Here is a 22,964-nt window from a genome sequence, read left to right as displayed (position 1 = left end):
TCGAAAAACAATAAAGCAGTTTTCAATGCCAAATTCCTGTTTTTTCATTGTTAGGCTCAAAATATAAATAGTGACCCTCGTAAATGCAATGGATAGTACAAGTGATATGTCTGCATCTTTAATTGAACGCATTTTCAAGTCTTTCCTTGGTCTGTTTACCATAACTTCCTTCATCTAAAAAAACCCACAAGTCGCAACTGTTAATTAAACATCTGGCTACATTAAACTGCAAGTGCCGGTAGCGTTTAATGTAATCAGGAGCATGCTATGTATTTTCAAATCTGAAAAGTGGCTCTATGGCTTGGAGCAATTGGGGACTTGATAATTACGAAGGTCATACTGAAAGTAATGAGCAAAAATTTTTCATGAACCAAGTTTTGGTTTTATTAAAGAAAAACATGCTACATCGTAATCTACAGACTTTTCTTTACTTTTCAACAAAGTCTCCATTTCTTTGCACACAATTTTTCCCATAATTTTTGGAAGCTTGAAAATACTCTTATGGTAGAACTCCATTCCAGCTGCCCACAGACACTGACACGTTGCTTTCTGTATGTCCTCCGTCGTCTGGTAGCATTGGCCTTGTAACTGTTCCTTCACAAAACTGAACAGATGATAGTCGAAGGGTGCAATGTCGGGACTATAGGGAGGGTGAGGCAGAAGTTCCCACCCCATTTTTCAGATTTCCTCAGTGTTGAGTGGAGTGCGGGCGTGCATTATCTTGTTGAAGGATGATTATCCCGCAATGCAGGAAGTGTGAATAGCTTGTGAAGTGTTTGGATATAATGGTAAACATTTACCCCCCCCCCCCCGCTTTCCATGTTGCATTCCGTGGGTGACTGTTCCGAGGTTTAACTTTGATGCTCGTGTTTCCATCTTTAAAATGTTTTACCCATCTTCTCACACTGCTAGCACCCATGCATGGATCTCTATATGCACGCTGAAGTCTAGTCTGAATTTCAGCAGCAGGAATTCCACCACAATTTTTAAAAAATTGTTGCTTATTACTTTCAGTATGGCCCTCGTACTTACCTTCACAAAAAGTTCTTACATTTTTGCAGTCAAAGTGCATGAAAATTTACTTCAGTATAAAACATGTGATCTACTTCTGTATCTTTCTACTATGGATGGGATAACAATGTGCATTTCAAAAGTTATACAGAGAAGCACATGGTTATGTAGTATACTTAGCATTAGGAAAAAAGATTTCTAGTTCCATACCTATTTTTTCTTGTTCATCGTAGATTATGCTATTTACAGATCTCTGCGTTTCATGTACACAACACCCCTCTACTGAAATTTTATGGGAAATAAGTGCCTAAATGAACCATGAATTCCTATGCATGCCTAAAAACCTGGATTGCACCTTAAAAACACTTTTTAAACCTTTCACGTAAGTCAAAAAATAACTTTTAAGAACAACCCTAAATTTCCACCACAAAGGCACGAGACCTTGAACGAATCTGAGCAGCAAAAGTAGCAATACAACAGCAAAAGGATATCAGTGTCTGCTGTGTGCAAATTACCACCATCTTTGAGCCTGCATCACGAAACTGGAATATTTGACATGACACTGACTGGATGAGGCATTCTCCATTCTTGAATGCTCTACTTGCCAGACAATTAGAGAACTGTAGATGTAGCACACTAAACAAAAATGCAGGCTTTTTTGGAACAGAATCCTAGCTACAAAATGAGTTGTTAAAGGAGGGCTTTATTCCCAGCCTCCAATAGCATAAGTGTTCTGGAGGATTCCAAGAATATACGTGTCTGGTTGGTTGTGATAAGTAGGAAAGGCAATCCAATCCCACAAATGGAAAATCATGTTGCCTATTTTCCCCCTTATACAATAGTCGAAGTGAAAAGGGTTCACATTGTAAACGACAACTGCCCTAGAATAGGGGGATGTTCAATGAGCAGAGAAGACACTGCGAACCTGCCCTTTTTTTTTGTGTGGTGGTAGTTGTTGTAGAGTCCAGTTTATGCACAGACAGGTTTATTGTGAATGAACATACAATTTAAAGTGGGATCTGAACCACTATGTGTCTCCACCAGGTATCAAACCAAAGGCCCCTCGATAACAAGGGGATGATATTACCCTATGCCATTATAATATTAAAAGGTTATTTGGACTTTTTGCATCGCAGTTTCGTTTACGCTAGAGCTAGAACAGATTTTTCCACTTTTACACTTCTAATTTACATTTTAAAACACTTAAGAAAAGCCAACAATTCTTTACTAGTTTTTATTACAAATTTCCAAATTAAAACAGTAAACAATAATTTTAATTTGCCCTGGAAAGCTGGAGGGTTTTGTTTTACTTAGTTGAAACTAATACGAAAGTTACCTCTGTTACCTTAGATTAATCTGTAGTGCCACCCTAAATTTATTATTTTTTTTATTTTTTATTATATAATTTTGGCTTTTCGTTTTTCTTTTATCAGTTAGTTTACCAGTTTTTTTTTTTTTTCAAAGTCGCACCCAGTCCCTTGCTTGGCATGGCGAGAGGGAACCGGGCTCTTCAGGCAAGTTACACTGGCTAGGGTGTCCTTTTTTTTTCTTAGTTTTTTCTTCCTTTTAGGTATTTGTGTGTTTGTGTGTGTGTGTTAGAGCCACTGTACAATGCTAAAATCTGCAACATTGGAAGAACACAGGGGAAGTTTGGGCGTCTTTGGGGGAAAGACAGGACACAAGGATATAGAGGTGAGAGGAGGAGCTGTATTTTGAAATGTGGCTAAATTTTGCGTATGGCATCCAGCGATGCAAGGAGACACATGTTGCCAAAGTAGGTGAAGTGTGGCTGTTGAGCAGCTGGCAGCACCGTGCAGCAGAAGGAGCGGTGTTTTGTTCCTGTGTAATTCGAGCTACTTCCCCGTGTTAATCACAACATGTCGCAGGAGCATCAGCCACCAAAGTAGGTGAAGTGCGATTTGTGACAGCTGACAGCACAGTGCAGCAAGAAGAGCTGTGTTTTTAATTTTGTGTAAATGGAACTACTTCCGTGTGGTTACTGAACAATACATGAAGCAGATCACACCATGTGACCGGAACATCAGCCAACCTGACCTGAAGCCGTGAATAATCCTCTTTTACCCCCCCCCCCCCCCTACAACAACGAACCACAGCCATCCCCTTCAATCTAAAGTAGGAGCAGTGTGTGTGAGGAAGTGCATCGCATAAGTGACAATAAAAGGTAAGGGATCCCAACAAACATTTACTTATGGCCATAAGATACATGAAGGTTATTTATTACTTGTGTTTGTATTTGTATGAGCTATGCCGGGTTAATCTACATATTTTCTTAAGATCAATAATAATCTTCATAACAAATTTCATGTTATTTACATATTGCCCCACCACAAATCTTAGGTGAGAAACTAGAAGTAACATAGGTTATTAAAGAGAAAATAAACTCTTTAACCTTAAAAAAGGAATATGGTCGCCCTCTACTTACGAGAACCAACTACCTTTGCAAAGAACTCGGCACTGCATTTTTACTTTTACTCTCATCGACACTTCGATATGAACACAGGTCCGTTAACTGTCACTTAGGCAAACGACTTAAAACATAAACAATCCACGAATAACTGTGACTTGCTGCAGATAGCACAATCAAGTTCGCAAAGTCTTGCTTTGCGGAAATCTCAACGCCAACTTCTGCATGCAAATTTCTGCAGCCAATGTGCGAAGTAACATGGTCTTCCACTCAAAGACTCTGCAAACACTGCTCAAAAAACGTCACCGTGTTTTTCTTTGTTCCTTTACAAACTGCGTAGTAAGGACAGTAAATTTTGCCCGAGGGGTGTTAATATCTCTATCCATCTTCTCGGAAGAAATCATCAGTCCTCAAAATAATCGGTTATACCATTGGGGAGGCCCGAACCTGCTTTGGGAATCAACATGAGTTGGATTTATGAAATTTGCACCAGTAACTTCCTCTGGCATGTAGAAAAGTTTCATGTACCAGTACCTTCTCACTGACGACCGGAAGAAATTCACCACAGAGAACATTGAAAAGCATATGGTGGTGCATCATAATGATAAAGGTTTTGTATTGGAGAAATTGTATCTCTTTTATAATGAAAGAATATAATTCATGGCACTGAAAATTGCATCTAGAACTAGTTATTTCATAAAATTATTATTAATTAATAATTATACATAATAATTACAAACACCTGAAAGTCCTAAAGTGGAGTTTATAAAAAACTTTTAAATTCCTCTTCTTTAACACCTAAGAATCTGTTCCCTACTTATCATACCTTATGCGTGTTTATTTTGCATCACATATTAATTGATATTATAACAGGATGCCTACCAGTCAAAGAGTCGAGAAAAAGTCAACAAATTATGCTTTATGTCAAGAACTCTTGCTACTTTTTACAGTATAGTGAACTTACATTGTTATATACCTGTACAGTGATTTGATAAAACTGAAAATTTGAATTAAGAATAAAGATGGACTATTTTACAGGCTGCAAAACAGCCACATGGTTTTCGTAACCGCTCCATTCCATTATGAAAGCTGAAGACAAAATGTTCTATCACTTCTGTAGGTCAATTAGCAATTACTTTGAACACCACATGATGAGCCACCTCCCAAGTTTGTGACTGTGTTTGAAATTTGTTTTATTTTTTGTGTCCTGTAAAAAAAAAAAGGTGAAAATTCCCCCCCAAAACTTATTCTTGAATTAAGTGCATAATGATATCATTTTATTCTTTAATTTGTTTTGTTTTTGGCAGATACTGATAAAGTACTACACAAATTTACTAATAGGCCTACCAAACTGATAATAAAATTGCAAGTGCTCCTTGAATGTTCGATGAATGGTTTAATCACCACCTAAATTATGTATATAAGTGGGTGTTTGTGGTGGGTTTTGCCTTTGGAAAGGAACTACCTATTTAGACATTTACTTTGCAAAACCATGACATTAATTACATGTTCTTAGTCATAAATTAAATAACAAGATGGCAGAATATTGCACTAAATTACAGATTGTTTATAAATGTATCAGATCGATAATACTACTGATAAAACAGATGCACCATAGGCCACTGTAAAATATATTTAGAATAGTAACGTACTGGGTATCAAGTACTCTGGAAAAAATGTGCAGATTCTGGAAAACTCGGGGAAATGCTTGCTACAGCAAACTCTGTACAGCACTCTTTGTTGTGGCCAGTCACATGAATAATTCAGTGCAAATCTTCGTCTTGGACCAATATATATTGCAGGTGGAAAGTTAAAGGGCCTGAACATAGTAGCTAACACCATATTATCAAAAGATCCCAAATTTGATTCCTGGTGTGGGCACATTGCACAGTAGTTTGAATTCCACTCTAAACTGTAATTACTGTCCTGATTATCTATTTGAACATAATGTGGATTTAAACAAACTTTTGTTGCTCCATTAACCAATGGTAGTGCACCTTCTACTATCTGTAATTTTTTTTTTTTACCGCAAAACATCTCTTCCCACTGCCAGTAACTTTGCTACATTTATCCATTAATAGTTCACATACCTTACTAGTTAATATTAAAAGAAGGAAATTATCAGACTGGTAAAGCTTAATCAGGAATGGACCTACAGTTTAAAGTGGTACCCGAATCATTGTGCAGTTTTGTCTATTTTCAATTGTATACATATGAAGGTATGACATACTCCAATCACAAAACAACATAAGTTATTTTTTTTCCCTTTTCAAAATGGGGGATGAGGGTTACATGTCCTCAAGCAGTGGTCTTTTGTTGTACTTTTCTGCAAATTTGGTCCATCCTGTGTCCATAGGGATGACACTAGAAGTGAATTTCCATATTTTTTTTTGTAAGATGGCAACACTACTTTCCTATTCCTAATACACTGTTAATATTTCCCCCCTCCCCCAAGAAGTATGTGGATATTTTCAACATTACTTCAATTGATTGAATTGCTTTCTTTTACTTTGCTTTTTGTGCCGCTTTTGGCCAATGTGCGAAGACAGGAATGAGTGATGATATGATGAATGGACACTCACAAACATCCATGTCCAGGCCGGGATTCGAACCCGAGACTCCTGGCATCGTAGCACAATGTGCTAACCACTCTGCCACAGGGGCCGGCAATGTAACTTCGAATGGTTGTAGGAACAAAATAGTGTTATGTGCTAGATTTTTTGTTTACTTTGGTGGTCATTGTGTTCTGAGAAATAAGAATTAATGTGTAACATTTCAATTTTTTTCTCTTTCTTTTCTAATGTCTCGCAATTGAGATGTAAAATAAGACAATTAGTTCTAAGATTATTTTGTACATGGCCGTGCAGTCTAAGGTGTAAAGTTTGGCCCCCGGATACGGGATTACAAGCTGGTTAGTCTCTCCTGGGGAAAGCACAACTTTTCTCCTGAGATTTCGGCCTGTGTATGGAACCGGTAGTCACCCACCATTGTGAGGAAATTGGGGTGTTACCAATGAATCATGGAAACGTGGGACAACTGGGGGTCCATCCTGCTGACCACACATCACCCTGTAACTGATTGGATAATCACTCACCTCAAGTGGGAGTGAGGCCGGCAGTCTGTAGGTAGGACTTGAACTTGAAGGGACGTTGCACCTCAGATTATTACACAGATCTGCATGGGTTCGGATGACTCACAGATGACTGTTGTCTCTGAATAATTTCAGCATACTGATTCCAAAAATGAAATCCATTTTTACCCATGTTGTTTTTTTCAGAAAATAGCAATATACGAGGGCTAGTCAAAAAGACTGAGAATGATTTTTTTACTTACGAAATACATTAGGCAGGCTCCAGGTTGATTTGGTCTTTTTCGAAGTGGTCCCCATTGAGTTGTATAAACTTGGCCCAGCAGGTCTGCTAGTGCTGGAAGACATGCTGGAACGTATTTTTACATCGTCTTCAGAACCACCTCCATCCTCTTTAGAATGGCCTTTGGTGAGTCGAAACGCTTGCCCCGCAGCTCAGATTTCAGACAAAAAAAAAGGTCACATGGAGCAAGATCTGGGATGTATGGAGGATGAAGAACACATTCAATGTTTTGTCTTGCCAGATATTGGTCAAGATAATTGGAAACGTGAAAGCGTGCATTATCCTGGTGTAGGTGCCAACCAGGTGGATGCAGATCAGGGCACTTTCGACAATGTGTTCAGCCAGGGTCTTCAAAACTGTCACGTAATACTGCCCAGTAACCGTGGTATGCGGGGCACTTCATGTTGGTAGACCATTTCACGGTAGTCAAAGAAGGAAATCACCATTACCTTATTCCCTGACGGAACAGCTTTGGCTTTCTTTGGCGTTGGAGAACTGGGTGATTTCCAGACTGTGCTCGCCTGTTTGCTTTTGGGATCGTAGTGGTGAAGCCAACTCAAGTCACCAGTTATGATGGAATTCAGGTAGGCCCTGCCATGATCCGCTACCAGACGTTGAAGCTCCTGAGACACCCCAATTCTCACCTGCTTCTGTTCAGGTATTATCAATCTCGGCACCAATCTTGCACATACAAGCCTCATGTGCAAGTGACCATGTAGAATGGTGAACGCATTACCATGGGAAGTGTATAACACGTCCGCCAGTTCATCTATTGTTATTCGGCGATCTTCCCAATCAATGACTGCAGCTGTGTTAACCATGATCTTGTTCACTGCGGTGGCCAGAGCGGCCACCCTGCTTTGTGGTCAAACACAGCCCTCCTTAAACTGTTTGAACCACGCGCTTGCAATTTTATCTGCAGATTCCATGAGACATGTTCTTCTTGCCCAAATATGTTTCATGGCTGCATGTTCACTGTAACAGTTGGGCTGAAAAGTTCGTAGGCTAACATAGTAAAAAATATTTTTTTGACAAAATTCGATTTTATTATTCAATATAGTTGCCTTCGAGGGCGATACAACGATTATAGCGGTCATACAATTTTTCGATGCCATTTTTATAGAACGATTTCTCTTTAACTTCAAAATAGGTCTCAGTTTCGGCGATTACCTCTTCATCAGTGCTAAATTTCTTTCCAGCGAGTATTCTTTTAAGGTCTGCAAACAGGAAAAAGTCACTGGGGGCCAGAGCTGGAGAATATGGTGGATGGGGAAGCAATTCGTAGTCTAATTCATATAATTTTGCCATCGTTTTCATTGATTTGTGACACGGTGCATTGTCGATTGTGAGCACGCGCGGCACCCATTTTGCACACAGCTTTCGCATGTTCAAATATTCATGCACAATATGTCCAACACGTTCCTTTGATATTTTTAAAGTCTCAGCTATCTCGATCAACTTCACTTTACGATCATTTAAAATTATTTTGTGGACTTTTTTAATGTTTTCGTCGGTAACAGCCTCTTTGGGGCGTCCACTGCGTGCATCGTCTTCGATCCTCATTTCGCCTCGTTTAAATTTAGCAAACCACTTCTCGACGTTAGATTTTCCTGGTGCAGAGTCCGAATAATGTTTATCAAGCCAAGCCTTGGCTTCAACAGTATTTTTTTTCACCAAAAAGCATTGCTTTATTAACACACGAAATTCTGTTTTTATCCATTTTTTCACAATAACAAAAGCTGCTTCACTCACAATGCTATATCTCACGAACTAATTATCCGGCAGCTGTGAAATTTATACACGTATCTTTTGAAGGTTAGTATTAAGTAAAAATCACATGGATTTAATTCTAGTAACGCCATCTATGAGTCAGCCTACGAACTTTTCAGCCCAACTGTTATGATATATATATTTTAAAAAATCATTCTCACTCTTTTTCGACTAGCCCTCGTATTAAATGCCTTAATTTCACAATAAAATGTGCAGTTCTATCATTTTCTCAATAGATGGCTCTGTTTAGATGGTGGTACAATATTGGTTTTCTAGAATACAAATCCTCCAATTTCGAACTATAAATGCACATAGAATAGTAAGCATTTAATCCTCCTCCTATCTTCACAAGACACATTGACATGAAAATTGTAAACTTTGATAACGTAAGTTCCATTTTCGAAATCCTTTGTAAAAAATTTCCTTCACAAAATGTCCAAAACTCCATCTTATAATACAGCAAGTTGATTTGACTTAATGACGTGGAGAAAAATCCTGACATGATCAGCATTCAAAATACTTCCAGAATCACCTATTGGTTTGTAAACAACCAAAATTTCCTTTGTTTAAATTCATTTTATTGCGTTCTGTAATAGGTGTAATGGAATGGTGAATATGAGAATTTTGATTGTGAAAACTCCTGACGTGATGGAAAAAATGGATGTCATTTCAGTGATCAGCATTCAAAATACTTTCAAAATGACCTATTGATTTGAAATCATCCGAATTATTTTTAAAAAACGTAGGGTGGTGGTATTATTATTATTTTGTATGTCGCAGAACATTTGAAAAGCATCCCAGCAGCAGATACTGGCCGTTAAAGGTTAAAACAGGAGTAATTTTATACCATGTATGGATGTTGGAGAAAAAAACAAAAGAAAAAAGTCATCCGAAAGTTTGTTTTAAGTCTATTTTATGCTCTGCCAGGCTAATCAAGAATGGACCTACAGTTTTAATATTGTATCTGAACCACTATGCAATGTGACTCCACTGGAAATCGAACCCCCGGCCTCATTACAATGTGAAAGCATTACTGTTACTAACTAACTCTCTAGCATTCTTAAACCCGAAGGTTAATGGCTGCAGCAACACAGGCCTTCCATCTGTCCCTATCTTGAGCAAGATCTACATACTCTTTTCCATCCCTACCGATTTCCTTTAGGTCCATCTCAACGTTGTCCCTCCATCTTCGTCTCTTACCATCAGGTTTCCCAACAAGAATCCTGCAAACTCCTCTTTCCTCTCCCATTCGTGCCACATGGCCTGCCCACCCAAGTCTTCTTGATTTAATTACTCTAATAATATCTGGACATGAATACAAATTATGTAGTTCTAAATTACGTAACCTTCTCCACTCACCTGTCTCCTCATCCCTTTTAGGTCCAAATATTTTCTAAGGATCTTATTTTCAAATACTCTCAATTTATGTTCCTTTCAATGTAAGGGACCAAGTTTCACACCCATATAATACAACAGGCAAAATTACTGTTTTGTATATTTTAACTTTTAGTTTTAGATATTAAACGACAAGACAAAAGTTTATGAAGAGAGAAGTAACATGCATTTCCTGAATTAAGCCTACTTTTTATTTCCTCTTTAATATAATTTTCACTTGTTAATATTACTCCTAAGTATTTGAATTTGGAAACTGGTTCAAACAAGTTGTTATCAATAATTAGATTTTGATTATTACCTAACACTTGGTTTCGGCCTGTAAGCATATATTTACTTTTATCTTTGTAAACTTCCATACCTATCTCTTTAGCAGTTTTGAAAAATATTTTAGCATTATTCTTAATTGTATTTATATCATCCCCTAATATATCTACATCATCTGCATATGCTATTTGGTCTAGGAATTAATTTGTGCGCCTGGACAAGAGATGGCGTAACGAGCGTATCGTCCCACAGTTCCATGTATCCACACATGCGTTGAAAACTCCTGTCAGCGTGCATCGTTCGTAGTATAGGGCAGTTGATTGACGCGTCAACAACAGCATTTTGTAGTCAACTGAACATGGCGCAGTTCGTGCCAGATAAAGTGTTTTTGCGGGGTGTTCTGCTTCATTACTTTAACATGCAGAAAAGTGCTACCGAAAGTCATCGTATTTTGGTGGAAGTGTATGACCATGCGCTAGCTGAGCGAACGTGTCAGAAGTGGTTTGCATGGTTTAGAAGTGGTGATTTCGGCCCGGAAGACCAAGAGCGACCTGGACAGCCAAAAAAATTTGAAGACGAAGAATTGAGAGCATTGCTCGATCAGGATTCATGTCAAACGCAGGAAGAACTTGCAGAAGCATTAGGCGTTGATCAAACAACAGTTTCCAAACGCCTCAAAGCCATGGGAATGATTCAAAAGATGTCACATTGGGTTCCACATGAATTGAAAGACAGAGACGTTGATAGACGAAAAACCATTTGCGAATTGCTGCTTCAAAGACAGAAAAGAAAGGGGTTTTTGCATCGCATTGTTACTGGCGATGAGAAGTGGATCCATTACGAGAACCCGAAACGAAAAAAGGCCTGGGTGAAGCCAGGTGAACCAGGTCCATCACAACCGAAACAAGATATTCACTGTGCAAAGGTTATGCTGTGCATATGGTGGGATATGAAAGGTGTGGTGTACTATGAGCTGCTGCAACCGGATGAAACTATTAATGGAGAATGTTATCGACGACAATTAATGCGTTTGAAGCAAGCTCTGGCGAGGAAACGACCAGAATGGGAGAACAGACATGATAAACTTATTTTTCAACATGATAACGCTCGCCCACATGTCGCAAAACCGGTCAAAACCTATTTAGAAAATGTCGGATGGGAAGTTTTACCCCACCCGCCGTATTCACCAGACGTTGCTCCTTCGGACTACTACTTGTTCGATTGCATGAATAACGATTTGATTGGACAGCGGTTCACTTCTTCAGAAGATATCGAAAAATGGGTCTCTGACTGGATCGTTTCAAAGGATGAGGACTTCTTTCGCCACAGAATCCGTAACTTGCCTGACAGGTGGGCAAAAGTGGTGGCTCGCGACAATATTTTTCTTAAGGTATGTATGTATTTTGTGTTTGAACTACAGCTTCAATGTGTGCGTACCAAACGCACAATTAATTCCTAGACCAAATAACAACTGAGTCACACCATTTAATTTTAGTCCTTCATTAGTTTCTTTTACCTTCCCAACAGCATATTCTAAGGCAAAATTAAAGAGCAATGGAGATAATGCATCTCCTTGTTTGAACCCATCATGAATTGTAAATTTGTCAGACACATTAATACCCACACGAATTTTACTTTCTGTTTCACTGGTGCATACTTTTATCATACTAACAAGCTTCTTAGGTATTCCAAACTCGACTAATATATTACATAATTTATCTCTTTTGACCGAATCATATGCTTTTTTGAAATCAATGAATAGCTGATGGACGTTTTGATTATATTCCCACTTTCTTTCAAGTGTCTGTCTAATGTGAAAAAATCGATCTGTAGTTGATCTGTTACGTTTAAATCCACATTGATAATCACCTATAATTTCATTAGCGTATGGGGTTAGTCTTGTTAAAAGAATGTTAGATAATATTTTATATGTTGTTGAGAGTAGAGAAATTCCACGGTAATTATTGCAGTTCATTTTATCACCTTTTTTAAACACAGGAACAATTATGGATTCTTTCCACTGTTGAGGGATTTCTTCTTTATTCCATATTAAACAAATTAATTTATGAATTTGACATATTAATGAATTTCCACAATATTTAATTAACTCAGCTGGTATTAAATCAATGCCAGGTGCATTGTTATTCTTTAGCCTTTTAATAGCATCTTTAACTTCAGTCAAGTTAGGTTCTGCTGTGTGCACTTCATTTACTTCTGATTTATCTCCTGTATGAACATTTAAAAGGTCATTAAAGTAGTTCTTCCATCTATTTAGAATATCGCTTGGGTCAGCTAGAAAATCACCGTCTTTATCATTTACCAAGTTTACTTTAGGTTGCCACCCCTTTCTAAATTCATTTCCACCTTTATATAAATCTCTGATATTTCTGTTAGCTGTTTGTTTCAATTTCATTAATTTTGCTTTTAAAGTAATATTTTTTTTTACTTCTAAACGTGCGGTTAACTTCTCGCTTTATTCTATTATAATTGCTTAGATTTTAATCATCAGAGTTATTTAACCACCTAAGTCTAGCCTGATTTCTTATTTCTATTAGATTATGACATTCATTATCAAACCATGGCTTACTTTTTCTTGGTTTATGGTATCCTATACTTTCTTTAGCTGCTGATTCTAGTGCATTACGTATGTGCTCCCAATTCTTATTTACGTCTGTTTCATTTATACTTTCATCATCATTTAAATCCTGCAAAACATCAAATCTATTTGACAGTTTAATTTGGTAATCTTTCTTAATTCTTTCATCAGCAAATTTTCCTGTATTAAATTTTATAACTTTTAGATTTTGTTGCTTATGATTTATCAATGCATTACTATTACATTACATTTAATAATAAATAAACCAAGACACATTTAATAATAAATAAACCACGACAAACTAGAAAGAAATCAGCTTGTGACCAACAATAAAGGAAAGATATCTTTATTTCATGCAAATTTTCTTCATGACCAATACAAAATCAGGAAAAAAAAATTACAATGTGATGAATTTTGAGAACGAAATTTCTTAAGATATCTCTTGAATGAACTTCTGATTTTTCTATCCTCGATTTATTTAACTTTGTGTCCTTATGTTTGTAGACCTTACTAATAATTTGTCACACTTGAAAAATCAAAAATAATGAAGACACTGGGAAAAAAAAATTCAATCACTAACAAATTTTCTTCTTCAGTTTACAACAAAGAAGCTTCACTAGGCTTTTTGATTGAGGTTACTTTTCTTTGTCTGAACTGCTTGTGGTAAATATTCTTCATTGCTATATATCTTTTTTCCTTTTTGAATGAAACAGGGGGAATGGGGTGCAAGGTATTTTTTAAACAACTTCTAGCATGCCGAGCAAAAATTTATTTTTTGTTCGCCTATTTTTTTTAGGAGAATTACGCTCGACCACTCGAAATACCACTCATTTTCCACATTCATTCTTTAACACATTCAGTCTCTCCCGTTCACACATCATGCTTAATATTACAACATTTAGAACACAAAGCAACTGAAAAATAACAAGAAGAGTGGAAGGAGAGGCTCGTGAACTGGTAGCAGACATTTTCTCTCACGAAAAAACAAAAAAACAAAAACAAAATGGAAGCTTGTTGCTCGCTGCTGCACACACATGCACTCATAAATGTAAAGCTACGGAGAGACTAAAATCATCAACGAAACTTAAAGAAATAAAAAAAAAAAAAATGATGAAATAAACTATCTCTTCTATCTCACATAATTTACATGTAACATATTTAATTCATCTCAAAAAGTAATCTCTCCACTGGTCCTGTCTTTGCCTCGCACTGAAATCACAAAAGAAAGATAACAACCTCCTCAATTTTTTTCTCTGGCAGTGACATATAGATTCTACTTTCCGCACATGTAATCTCGACGCACACACACACACAAGTTTTCAAAAGTAATCTCACAATGTTCTCATTTCCGACTTCATTGCACTTGCCTCTCAGACATTTATACCAAAATCATGATGCAAAAAACACTTAATTTTATTTTTTTTACATGTATTTATATGCCTCTGGAAAAATGCAGAATTTTCTCATGCACACGTATCATTCACATCATAAAGTCTTGAATGCACCAAAAATATGGCTTGAATCCTCCAGGAAGCCTCTCCCTCCACACTTGTACATGGGAAATATTTACAATGTCAATAACAAAGCTATGCACGACTAGGACACAACTTAAGGATTAACTATGCCTTAGCATTAAGCAAACTACGTGTAAGTGTCCGTTGTTATTCCTTGTTCATCTTATAAATAATCGCACAGTCTTCATATTTACGTCTTCTAGCATGTTTTCTTTTAAATATACCACCACTTGCACACTAAAAAAATGGAACTTATAGAAGTCTTTTTTTTTTAAACATTAAGTCAAGAAATATAAACTCAAACGACAACGAAACAGAAATAGTGGTTTGACCAGCTGAAAATTCATTCTGAACTTTGGAAACAAAACAACACTACGTAATCCACACACACATTCGCACTAGCTGCAAGGCCATTCATGCACACACACACTCACGCTATTTTCACATCAGAAAGAATAATGTGAAACTACTCAATGGTGACTCATGAATTCAAAAGATCGATGTTCAAGGAAACAATGACGAAAGGAGATCAAATCGCACGCATCCATTCGATAAACAACCAACCACACTAGAAAAATATACTTCTCGCTTCAGTTCCTGTACAGCAACTTTTCCTGAGCATCTAGTGAAGCATCCTAAATGCTAGTGTGGATCACAAATTCATCCACATCTGGAACACCCCTTTTATTCCTAATTCTCTTTCTCGTTATTCTCCAGCTGAGCACCCATGTTTTCATAAAAAAAAAAAAAACAACTCTCATTCACACAAAAAAACACATATATACATACAACCTCTGAAACTCAGTACTTGTACTATCGGAACACACTTCAAAGAGAACGCAGCCTCTTTTATTGTTTATATGACGTAATCCCACTTGGCAGACTTAGTTTCTTCTCTATCCTAACACAGCCTTTTTTTTTAAATGTTCTCCCTCCACGCACCACGAAAAAAAAATACACCACCACCTTAGCATTCAAGAACGCCAAAGCGTTCCCAGGACTGGCGATTAGTTGTGTACAGCCTCCGCCTGCTGCAACCTCTCCACTTCCTCCAGGCTTAGGGCGTTCTGCGTGGAGATTGGTGGCATGTCGGGCAGCTTCCCAGCCCGAGCTTGCTCCAAGAGTTCTGGCGAGAACCACCGAGCAAGCTGATTGGTTGGAGAGGAGGAGAGATTGGCATGATCACCTGAACTTAACGAGCTGCTGCAACCAGGTTGTGGGTGCCGCTGCTGGCGGACCAATCCTTGATTCATCATTCTGGAATCTGCAAAGAAGTGAATTCAGTTTATCACACGTTGGGGATCTGTTTCTTAACAAAAGTCACATACAGTGAGAGACTGCACACACATGGTGGAATTCTCTTAGACAAGAACATAATATTTCTGTGTATCTATTGTGAAGAAAGTAATTATTCACAAAAGAGACATGGAATCATTATTGACTTGTGTAAGAAGAAAATCACTTTTCGCACCTACAGATAATCTTCACACATTACTGTATTTTGTATTCTTATTACTTATTAATGCATTTGGCTAATTGTGACAATGAGGATGAGTGTTGATGTAATGAAATATAATTAAAGGACAGGGACATATGGAAAACCTTTCATTCATATTTAGGAATGAAAGAGAGTTCGTTAAAAATTATAAGAATTAATATTACGGCTTGGAAGTTAACGATCTAAAAATTTAAAAAAGACCTCTAAATTTACCATAGCTATTAACACTTAAGCTTCAGTTCTCCATAAATCACAACAGAGTCATGCACCTGTTTGACACAACGAGATGTTTGGTGGTTCCAACTATTGAAGCTAAAGAAAATATATTATTAAAAGTACTACAAGGGCTGTTTGGAAAGTTCTAAGAATCGGATAGAAAGAAACACAATATCAGTGATTGAGGTTTTATTTTTCAACATAATCTCCTTGAAGGTTAATGCACTTCTGCCAACGGGCTTCCAATGCATTGACACCTGCAGAATATGTGGATTCGTCCAGGTCTGCAATATAGCCTGTCACTGTGGAGATGACTTCTTCATTGGGCTGAAATTTCTTACCACACAAGAATTTCTTCAGGTTTGGGAACAGGTGGAAGTCACTGGGGGCAAGATCAGGGGAGTATGGGGGGTGGGGTAGCACTTGGAAGCAAAGCTCGTCAAGTTTCCAGCCTGTGACCATGGCTGAATGCACGGGTGCGTTGTCCTGGTGGAACAGCACTTTCTGTTTCTTCATGTGAGGCCTCTTCTCTTGGATTACCGCCTTCAATTGGTCCAGGAGGTTGCTATAGTAGTCTCCGGTGATGGTCTTGCCGTTTTCCAGGAAGTCTATCAAGATGACTCCTTTCGTGACCCAAAAACTGACGCCATCACCTTGCCTGCCGATGCAACTGCCTTTGCCTTCTTTGGTGGTGGGGAATCTGCATGCTTCCACTCAGGCATGTAGTGATGAACCCAAGTTTCGTCCATAGTAACATAATGCTGCAGAAACTCTGGAAAAGCACCAAACATTCAGTGGAAGTCACTGCGAGAACACATTTCTGCTCCGGTGTGAGCAGGCACGGCACCCATCTCACCGAAAGCTTCCTCGTGCCCAACTCATCAGTGAGAACTCCTCTGTCCACTGAGATGCCCACTTCATGAGCTATCTCCCGCACTTTCAATCTTCAGTCAGCCAGCACCATATCATGGACGTTATAGATTGTTTTTGGTGTGATGGCAGTTGGCGGACGTCCACTGCGGCAGTCATCTTCAACGCTGTCCCGTCCAAGCTTGAACAGAGTCGTCCACTTGCTTTAAGTGGCAAATGATGGGGCAGAGTCTCCTAACACTGTGTCCAATTCGGCTCTGATGGCTGTCGCATTTAATACCTTCTTCACCAGAAACTTGACCACACGAACTTCCTTTTGTTCCATGTTGTCACGTCACTTGCACTTTTGCTCCTTCAAGTGCCTAAGGAAACCAGACCAGGAAGAGTGGGGATGAAATTTTCCCTGCACGTTCAGAACAGACGTGACCTTCTAATGCACATGCTTTTGTTCTGATTGCAATGCCATCTCTGACCGATTCTCTGAACAACCATCGTATTGCACTTCTTATTTGCAGCTGCTTGCCACATTATGTTTTCGATTCATTCCCATCTTGGTCCTTATGCGAGACCAATCACCAAGAAGATGGCTGCTCTCTCTCTTTACTTGAACAAAATTAAAACTTTGATTTTCCATTATAGAATTGAAGCAAATGGGAGTAATGGAGCTTTCAGACTGAAGTGACAAGTGGCAAGCACCCTTCAGCCTGGTAAACAAAGGCATTCCCTGCACATATGACAAACAGAACAAACTGAAGTTTGTTCAAGTCCACTTTATGCAGTGGGACCCAAACCACTATGTGCCACCACTAGGTTGTCAAAACCAGTATCCCTGGATTCAAGCTTACGTTACCATAATGCCACTGAGGAGACCTGGAGAGCAGGGTTACCAGACGTCCTGTTTTTCCCGGACATGTCCTACATTTCGAGTGTCACTCGAATTGAGAAAAATACGTGTTTCAGTTGAACAAAGGGAAATTATGCAAGTTACAAGTCTGTGGACTGCTGTCGAAACTCAATAGTAAAATTTATTTTCATTCAATCATGACCCCAAAAAGAAAAGAAAAGTTTGTCCTACTAGAGAACAAATGGGAAATAGGAAGCAATTAATGAACTAAGTTTTGGGGCTACATTCTGATGATGTCACTGTTCAATAACTGAGCGGAATTTCTTGCCTTGGGGTTTACACTGATGGAACAAGGTGTTTCCCATTCTTATTTGATATTTTGATTGTGAAGCAGGGGGTATAGAGAATAGAGTTATTAAGGGTGTCTACCTGTCAAGAAAGTCATGACGGTCAAGTAAAAGTAATCAACAAATAGGTCAAGTGGTCAAAAATTTTTGCTATCACAATGACTGACTGATTGATTTAGTTTATTTTACTTGACTTTTCTACCCCCTTGGATAATCACTAGGATCAGGATGAATAGTGGTAAGATAAGATGAAGGGACAATCACAAACATATAGGGACAACTCAAGCCCTCACATAAGATGGTACTGATCGAGAGTCGAGATGCCAGAGCCTCAGAGCCTTGCTAGTCTGCCAAATAGAGTCCGACGGCATTAATAGATAAAGCAGGTCTAATTCTTTTGTTAAATACAGCTTCAATTTTCATCTTAACTGGCCTTTTGCTAGGGGTTTTTCTTTAAATATACAGGGTGTTTCCGGGCTGATGATACAAACTTTCAGGGATGATGGAGAAGGGCACATGTATCAATTTGAGATTAGGAACCCTGGTCCGGAAACGACTTAGTCGAACGTTATAAGCTAAAATCGGTGTATGAAGATGTAATACTTTTATTACCTGCACAAGTTTCACAAGCTGCTACATTCACAACAGTTGTTCAAAGTGGCGTCCCCACTTGATTTCTTCTTGTGGGGTCATGTGAAAAGTCTTGTGTACGAGACACCTGTCGAGACTGAAGAGGATCTCCTGGCAAGAATTCTCGCTGCCTGTGAAATTGTTCGAACGACCCCGGGGTTGTTCCAACGGGTACACCAGGACTTTGTGGGACGATGATGTCATGCCTGCAGCGAAGCTGGGGGACACTACTTTTAACAACTGTTGTGAATGTAGCAGCTTGTAAAAGCATTACATATTCATACACCGATATTCGCTTATAACTTTCGACTAAGTCGTTTCCGGACCAGGGTTCCTAATCTCAAACTGATACATGTGCCCTTCTTCATCATCCCTGAAAGTTTGTATCATCAGCCTGGAAACACCCTGTATATTTATTTTCTTAATTGCTAATCTTCAACTTTGCCTAAGTAGGGGTCGAATAAATAAAGGTTAAGAAAAAGGAAAAAAAAAGGGCCAAGAAAAGTCCTGAAAAAGTCAAGAATTTCGGATTTGTTATTTTGGTAGGCACCCTGTTTGTGAACTAAAAACTACCCAAGATGAAACTTCTGGAACCATTTCAAAATAAGGTAATTCCTGAATATTTGTTTGCCATACAGGTCATAATGCAAATGTTGAGAGAGTACTTTCATTACGATCAGCACAGCGGATTCACGAGAGAAATGCTTTCTTTCATAAAATCTATAAAAAGTTTGATACAGGTCACTATAATTTCGAAGAGCTTAACTGTCCAATCTCTCATGAGTATATTTTGACTAAACCTGAAATTTTGAGAAAACTTGCCTTCTCTGAGAAGTACCAGTTGAAACATGTAGTAAGAGGTGGTGCATTATTTAGTATGATCACAAATTTTGACATTTTGTATTTACGAATTCATTTTAAAAAAATGAAAAGTATCATTTTTAAATTACTTAATAACGTGTGCATGAGAAAGATTGCATTTACTTCTAAAGGTTTGTTTCCAAGTGACAAATGTAATTTGTGGCTTCTTATTTTGGTCTGAAAACTCCCTAATATGTACAAAATGGCCATGCAGAACTAAAATAAAGAGTTCAAAAAACCTTAATAAAAAGCGTTAAGTAAAAATTCAATAAAAACCTGTAAAATGAAACCAATATTTTCAGGTTCTGTCCGAAGGAAAACATGCTAATTTTACATAAATTAGTGCAAGGCACATTCGGAAACAAAAGTACAGTGGATTCACTTAAATCATAATGTAAATCAGACGTTTTTTTTAGATTTAAATCACTTTAAATTAATAATTTATAGAATAAAGTACATAAGGATTTTGTAGCCATCAGAATCACTTTTGGGTAAAGTACATTAATCTTGTAATCATTTAATGGTGTTTATTAGGTTCCAAGAAAGGAAACAAAATATATGTACTGATGGGGTGAAGCTCATACAAAAGGATATGTAAACCGTAAACACACTTACATTTCTCTTGATTTAATATTCAATAATTTTTATAGGCAAAAATAGTAAACATTTTATGTAGAAAAATATACAAAATACTAATCATATTAAACTGTAAATAGTGTCATTATCATTAAAATGTACATAAGCATGACAATAGATATGTTGCAAACTATCATTAATAAAACTGCCACAATTTAGCTACAAAAATATTTTAAGTTACAATTATAGAGTTTCATTAACACATTCAACAAACATTTCCATAGTAGATTCATATATATGGTATCAGAAACAGCAAAATGTACACTATGTTGCCATTCCTCACTGGACAACCCTCAAAAAGTGCTTGCAATCGTCTGTACATGTCATACAACCTATAAAAGGTGTTGCCGGTTGAGAATACACTCATACCAGCTACAGCAGTCAATATGGACAGACGACGCGAACTGAGTGAGGCAGAAAGAGGGATGATCATTGGAGACCACAGGTTTGGGCATTCGACCCGTGAGATTTCCAACAAATTTCAGATACCCCGGTCGACAGTGAGTGATGTTATCGTGAAGTGGAAGCGAGAGGGGGTCATGACATGCCGACCCAGACCCAGTAAATTGAAAATATTAACAATCGTGACCGTCGATGCTTGAAACGTGTGGTGAAACCGTCAATGCTTGAAACGTGTGTGAAGTCAAACCGGAAGGTGTCGTTACAGATGGTGGCACAGGAGTTTCGATCGGCTTCCAGCAGTGCTGCAAGTGATCGTACTGCCCGCCGGGAGATCGTCCCACTTGGTGTTTTCATGGTCCCGCAGCAGTTCACAAGCTGCATATCACAGCCTGCAATGCGACCCGTCGGTTACAGTGGTGCAAGGAACGCCACCATTGGACTCTCGAACAATGGAAATCCATCCTATGGAGTGATGAATCGCGCTACCAGATGTGGCGGTCCGATGGACGTGTGTGGGTGTGGCGTATGCCTGGTGAACGCTGTTTACAGGACTGTATCGTACCCACAGTGAAATTCGGCGGAGGTGGCATCATGGTGTGGTCCTGCTTTTCGTGGTATGGTCTTGGTTCTCTTGTTTTAGTTTGGGGAAACATGAATGCCGATGCGTACCAAAAAGTTCTGGACAATTCTGCGCTACCGACATTGTGGGAACAATTTGGTATTGGCCCATACCTGTTTCAGCACGACAATGCTCCATGTCATACGGCAGGCATTATCAACACGTGATTTGAGGACATGGGTGTGCAAAAACTTGATTGGCCAGCCCAAAGTCCAGATATCAATCCCATTGAACACCTTTGGGACGAGTTGGAGCGTTGCTTGAGAGCCAGGCCATGCCACCCAAAAAAAATCACTGAGCTGTTTGCCTCTTTGCAGGAGGAATGGGGCAAGATTCCCGTCGGCACGTATCGCAAATTGGTGGAAAGTCTTCCTCAAAGGGTTGCGGACGTCATTGCGGAGAAAGGTGACCCCACATGATACTGATGTGGTGCTGCGACCGGATTAACGTACTGGTATGGGGTGTCCGGTGACGAATGGCAACATAGTGTATATTTACTAATATTTTTTTATTTCCTTTAATCAAACTGTTCAAATATTTTAAAGGGCCGTTTATTATAAAAACGACCTTCTAAAAAAAAAACATATACAGTGGTCCCTCTATAATCCGGCACTTTGTCACTCCGGCCGCTCCCGTAGTCCGGCGTTGAGCAAGTGGGGAGCGTGAAAGGTAAAACAAGTCAGTGTCCGAGACCTTGGCACGAGGTAAACATTAGGCTGAGCATAGCAATCTGTACGCGTCATTGTTGCACACGCAACCCCATGTCCACAGTTTTTTGTCTCAGTGTTAATTACGTGTATTGCTCTGAATGGTGAAAAATGTGCCTACAGAGCTAACAAAAACATAAATGTGCAATAAACCTAGGTTTTGCTATGAAAATGCATTTTTCTAAAAATGAACCTCCACTAATTTGGTGTTTTCATTAATCCGACAGTCCTCTGGTCTGATATCTGCTGGGTTACTGAGGGATTACTGTATCTATATGTATGGTGCCAAAAACAATACAAGCAATTTAACCCTTGTCCAGGCAAGGTATTTTTGTAACATCTATCAGACTGCATTATTTAAGTAGATCATTTCCTTCTATTGAAAGATTTTAATGTTTTTTCGCTTTGGAAACAAGAGAGTAACATGATCCTTAACCTAATCATCACTGTCATGTTCGTAGTTATTGTATCCATCATCATCATCGTCATCATTGCCATTTCCTTTTGAGCCATAGGATATAAATTACATTAAGGTGTAATGTAATATAAGGAAATTGGTTTACTGCTCTAATGGAAGATATACTCTTTCAAAAGACTTTGTATTTTAGCTTTAATAATAATTTGAAGTGGTGACTTGTTAATTATTTTTATTATTTATTCATTAAAGTTTTGTTTATACGTTTACATATCTTAGAATGAAAATAATGCTGCAATAACTATCTGCATGATTGATATGTGAACATTAAAAAAAAAAACACTTGTTGTATTTACCTGTGGTACGTTGTACTGTTTTACACTTTTTGCACAGGTGAGTTACTTCACTACATTCATTGCACACAGACAAGTTGCATTTGCTGAAACACTGTTTCTATGTACAATATTTCCCTTAAGGGCACAAGTGACATCTACTTCTTTTATATGAACGTAGTATTAGAAGCAGGGAAGCTTTGCGTCGGTTTTGAAGCAACAAAGCAAATTTGATAAACAA

General features: G+C 38.3%; 1 protein-coding gene across 9 annotated transcripts in view; it reads right to left on the bottom strand.

The window, feature by feature from the left end:
* Positions 1–13,162: 13,162 nt before the first annotated feature.
* LOC146002475 (uncharacterized) overlaps positions 13,163–22,964 on the bottom strand; it is a 101,520-nt gene continuing 91,718 nt past the window's right edge. For 7 of the 9 annotated variants that reach the window (XM_083140346.1, XM_083140353.1, XM_083140350.1 and 4 more), the window contains one exon: positions 13,163–15,610. In XM_083140346.1, the coding sequence (XP_082996472.1) occupies positions 15,354–15,610 (257 nt within the window). In that variant the 3' untranslated portion in view covers positions 13,163–15,353. The remainder of the gene's footprint in view (positions 15,611–22,964) is intronic. The other 2 variants (XR_014443717.1, XR_014443718.1) reach the window with 1 other exon arrangement.

This window comes from Lepisma saccharinum, chromosome 18, assembly GCF_977018435.1.
Source record: "Lepisma saccharinum chromosome 18, izLepSacc3.1, whole genome shotgun sequence".
In the NCBI taxonomy this organism is placed as follows: domain Eukaryota; kingdom Metazoa; phylum Arthropoda; class Insecta; order Zygentoma; family Lepismatidae; genus Lepisma; species Lepisma saccharinum.
This window is presented reverse-complemented; position numbering and strand designations above follow the sequence as displayed.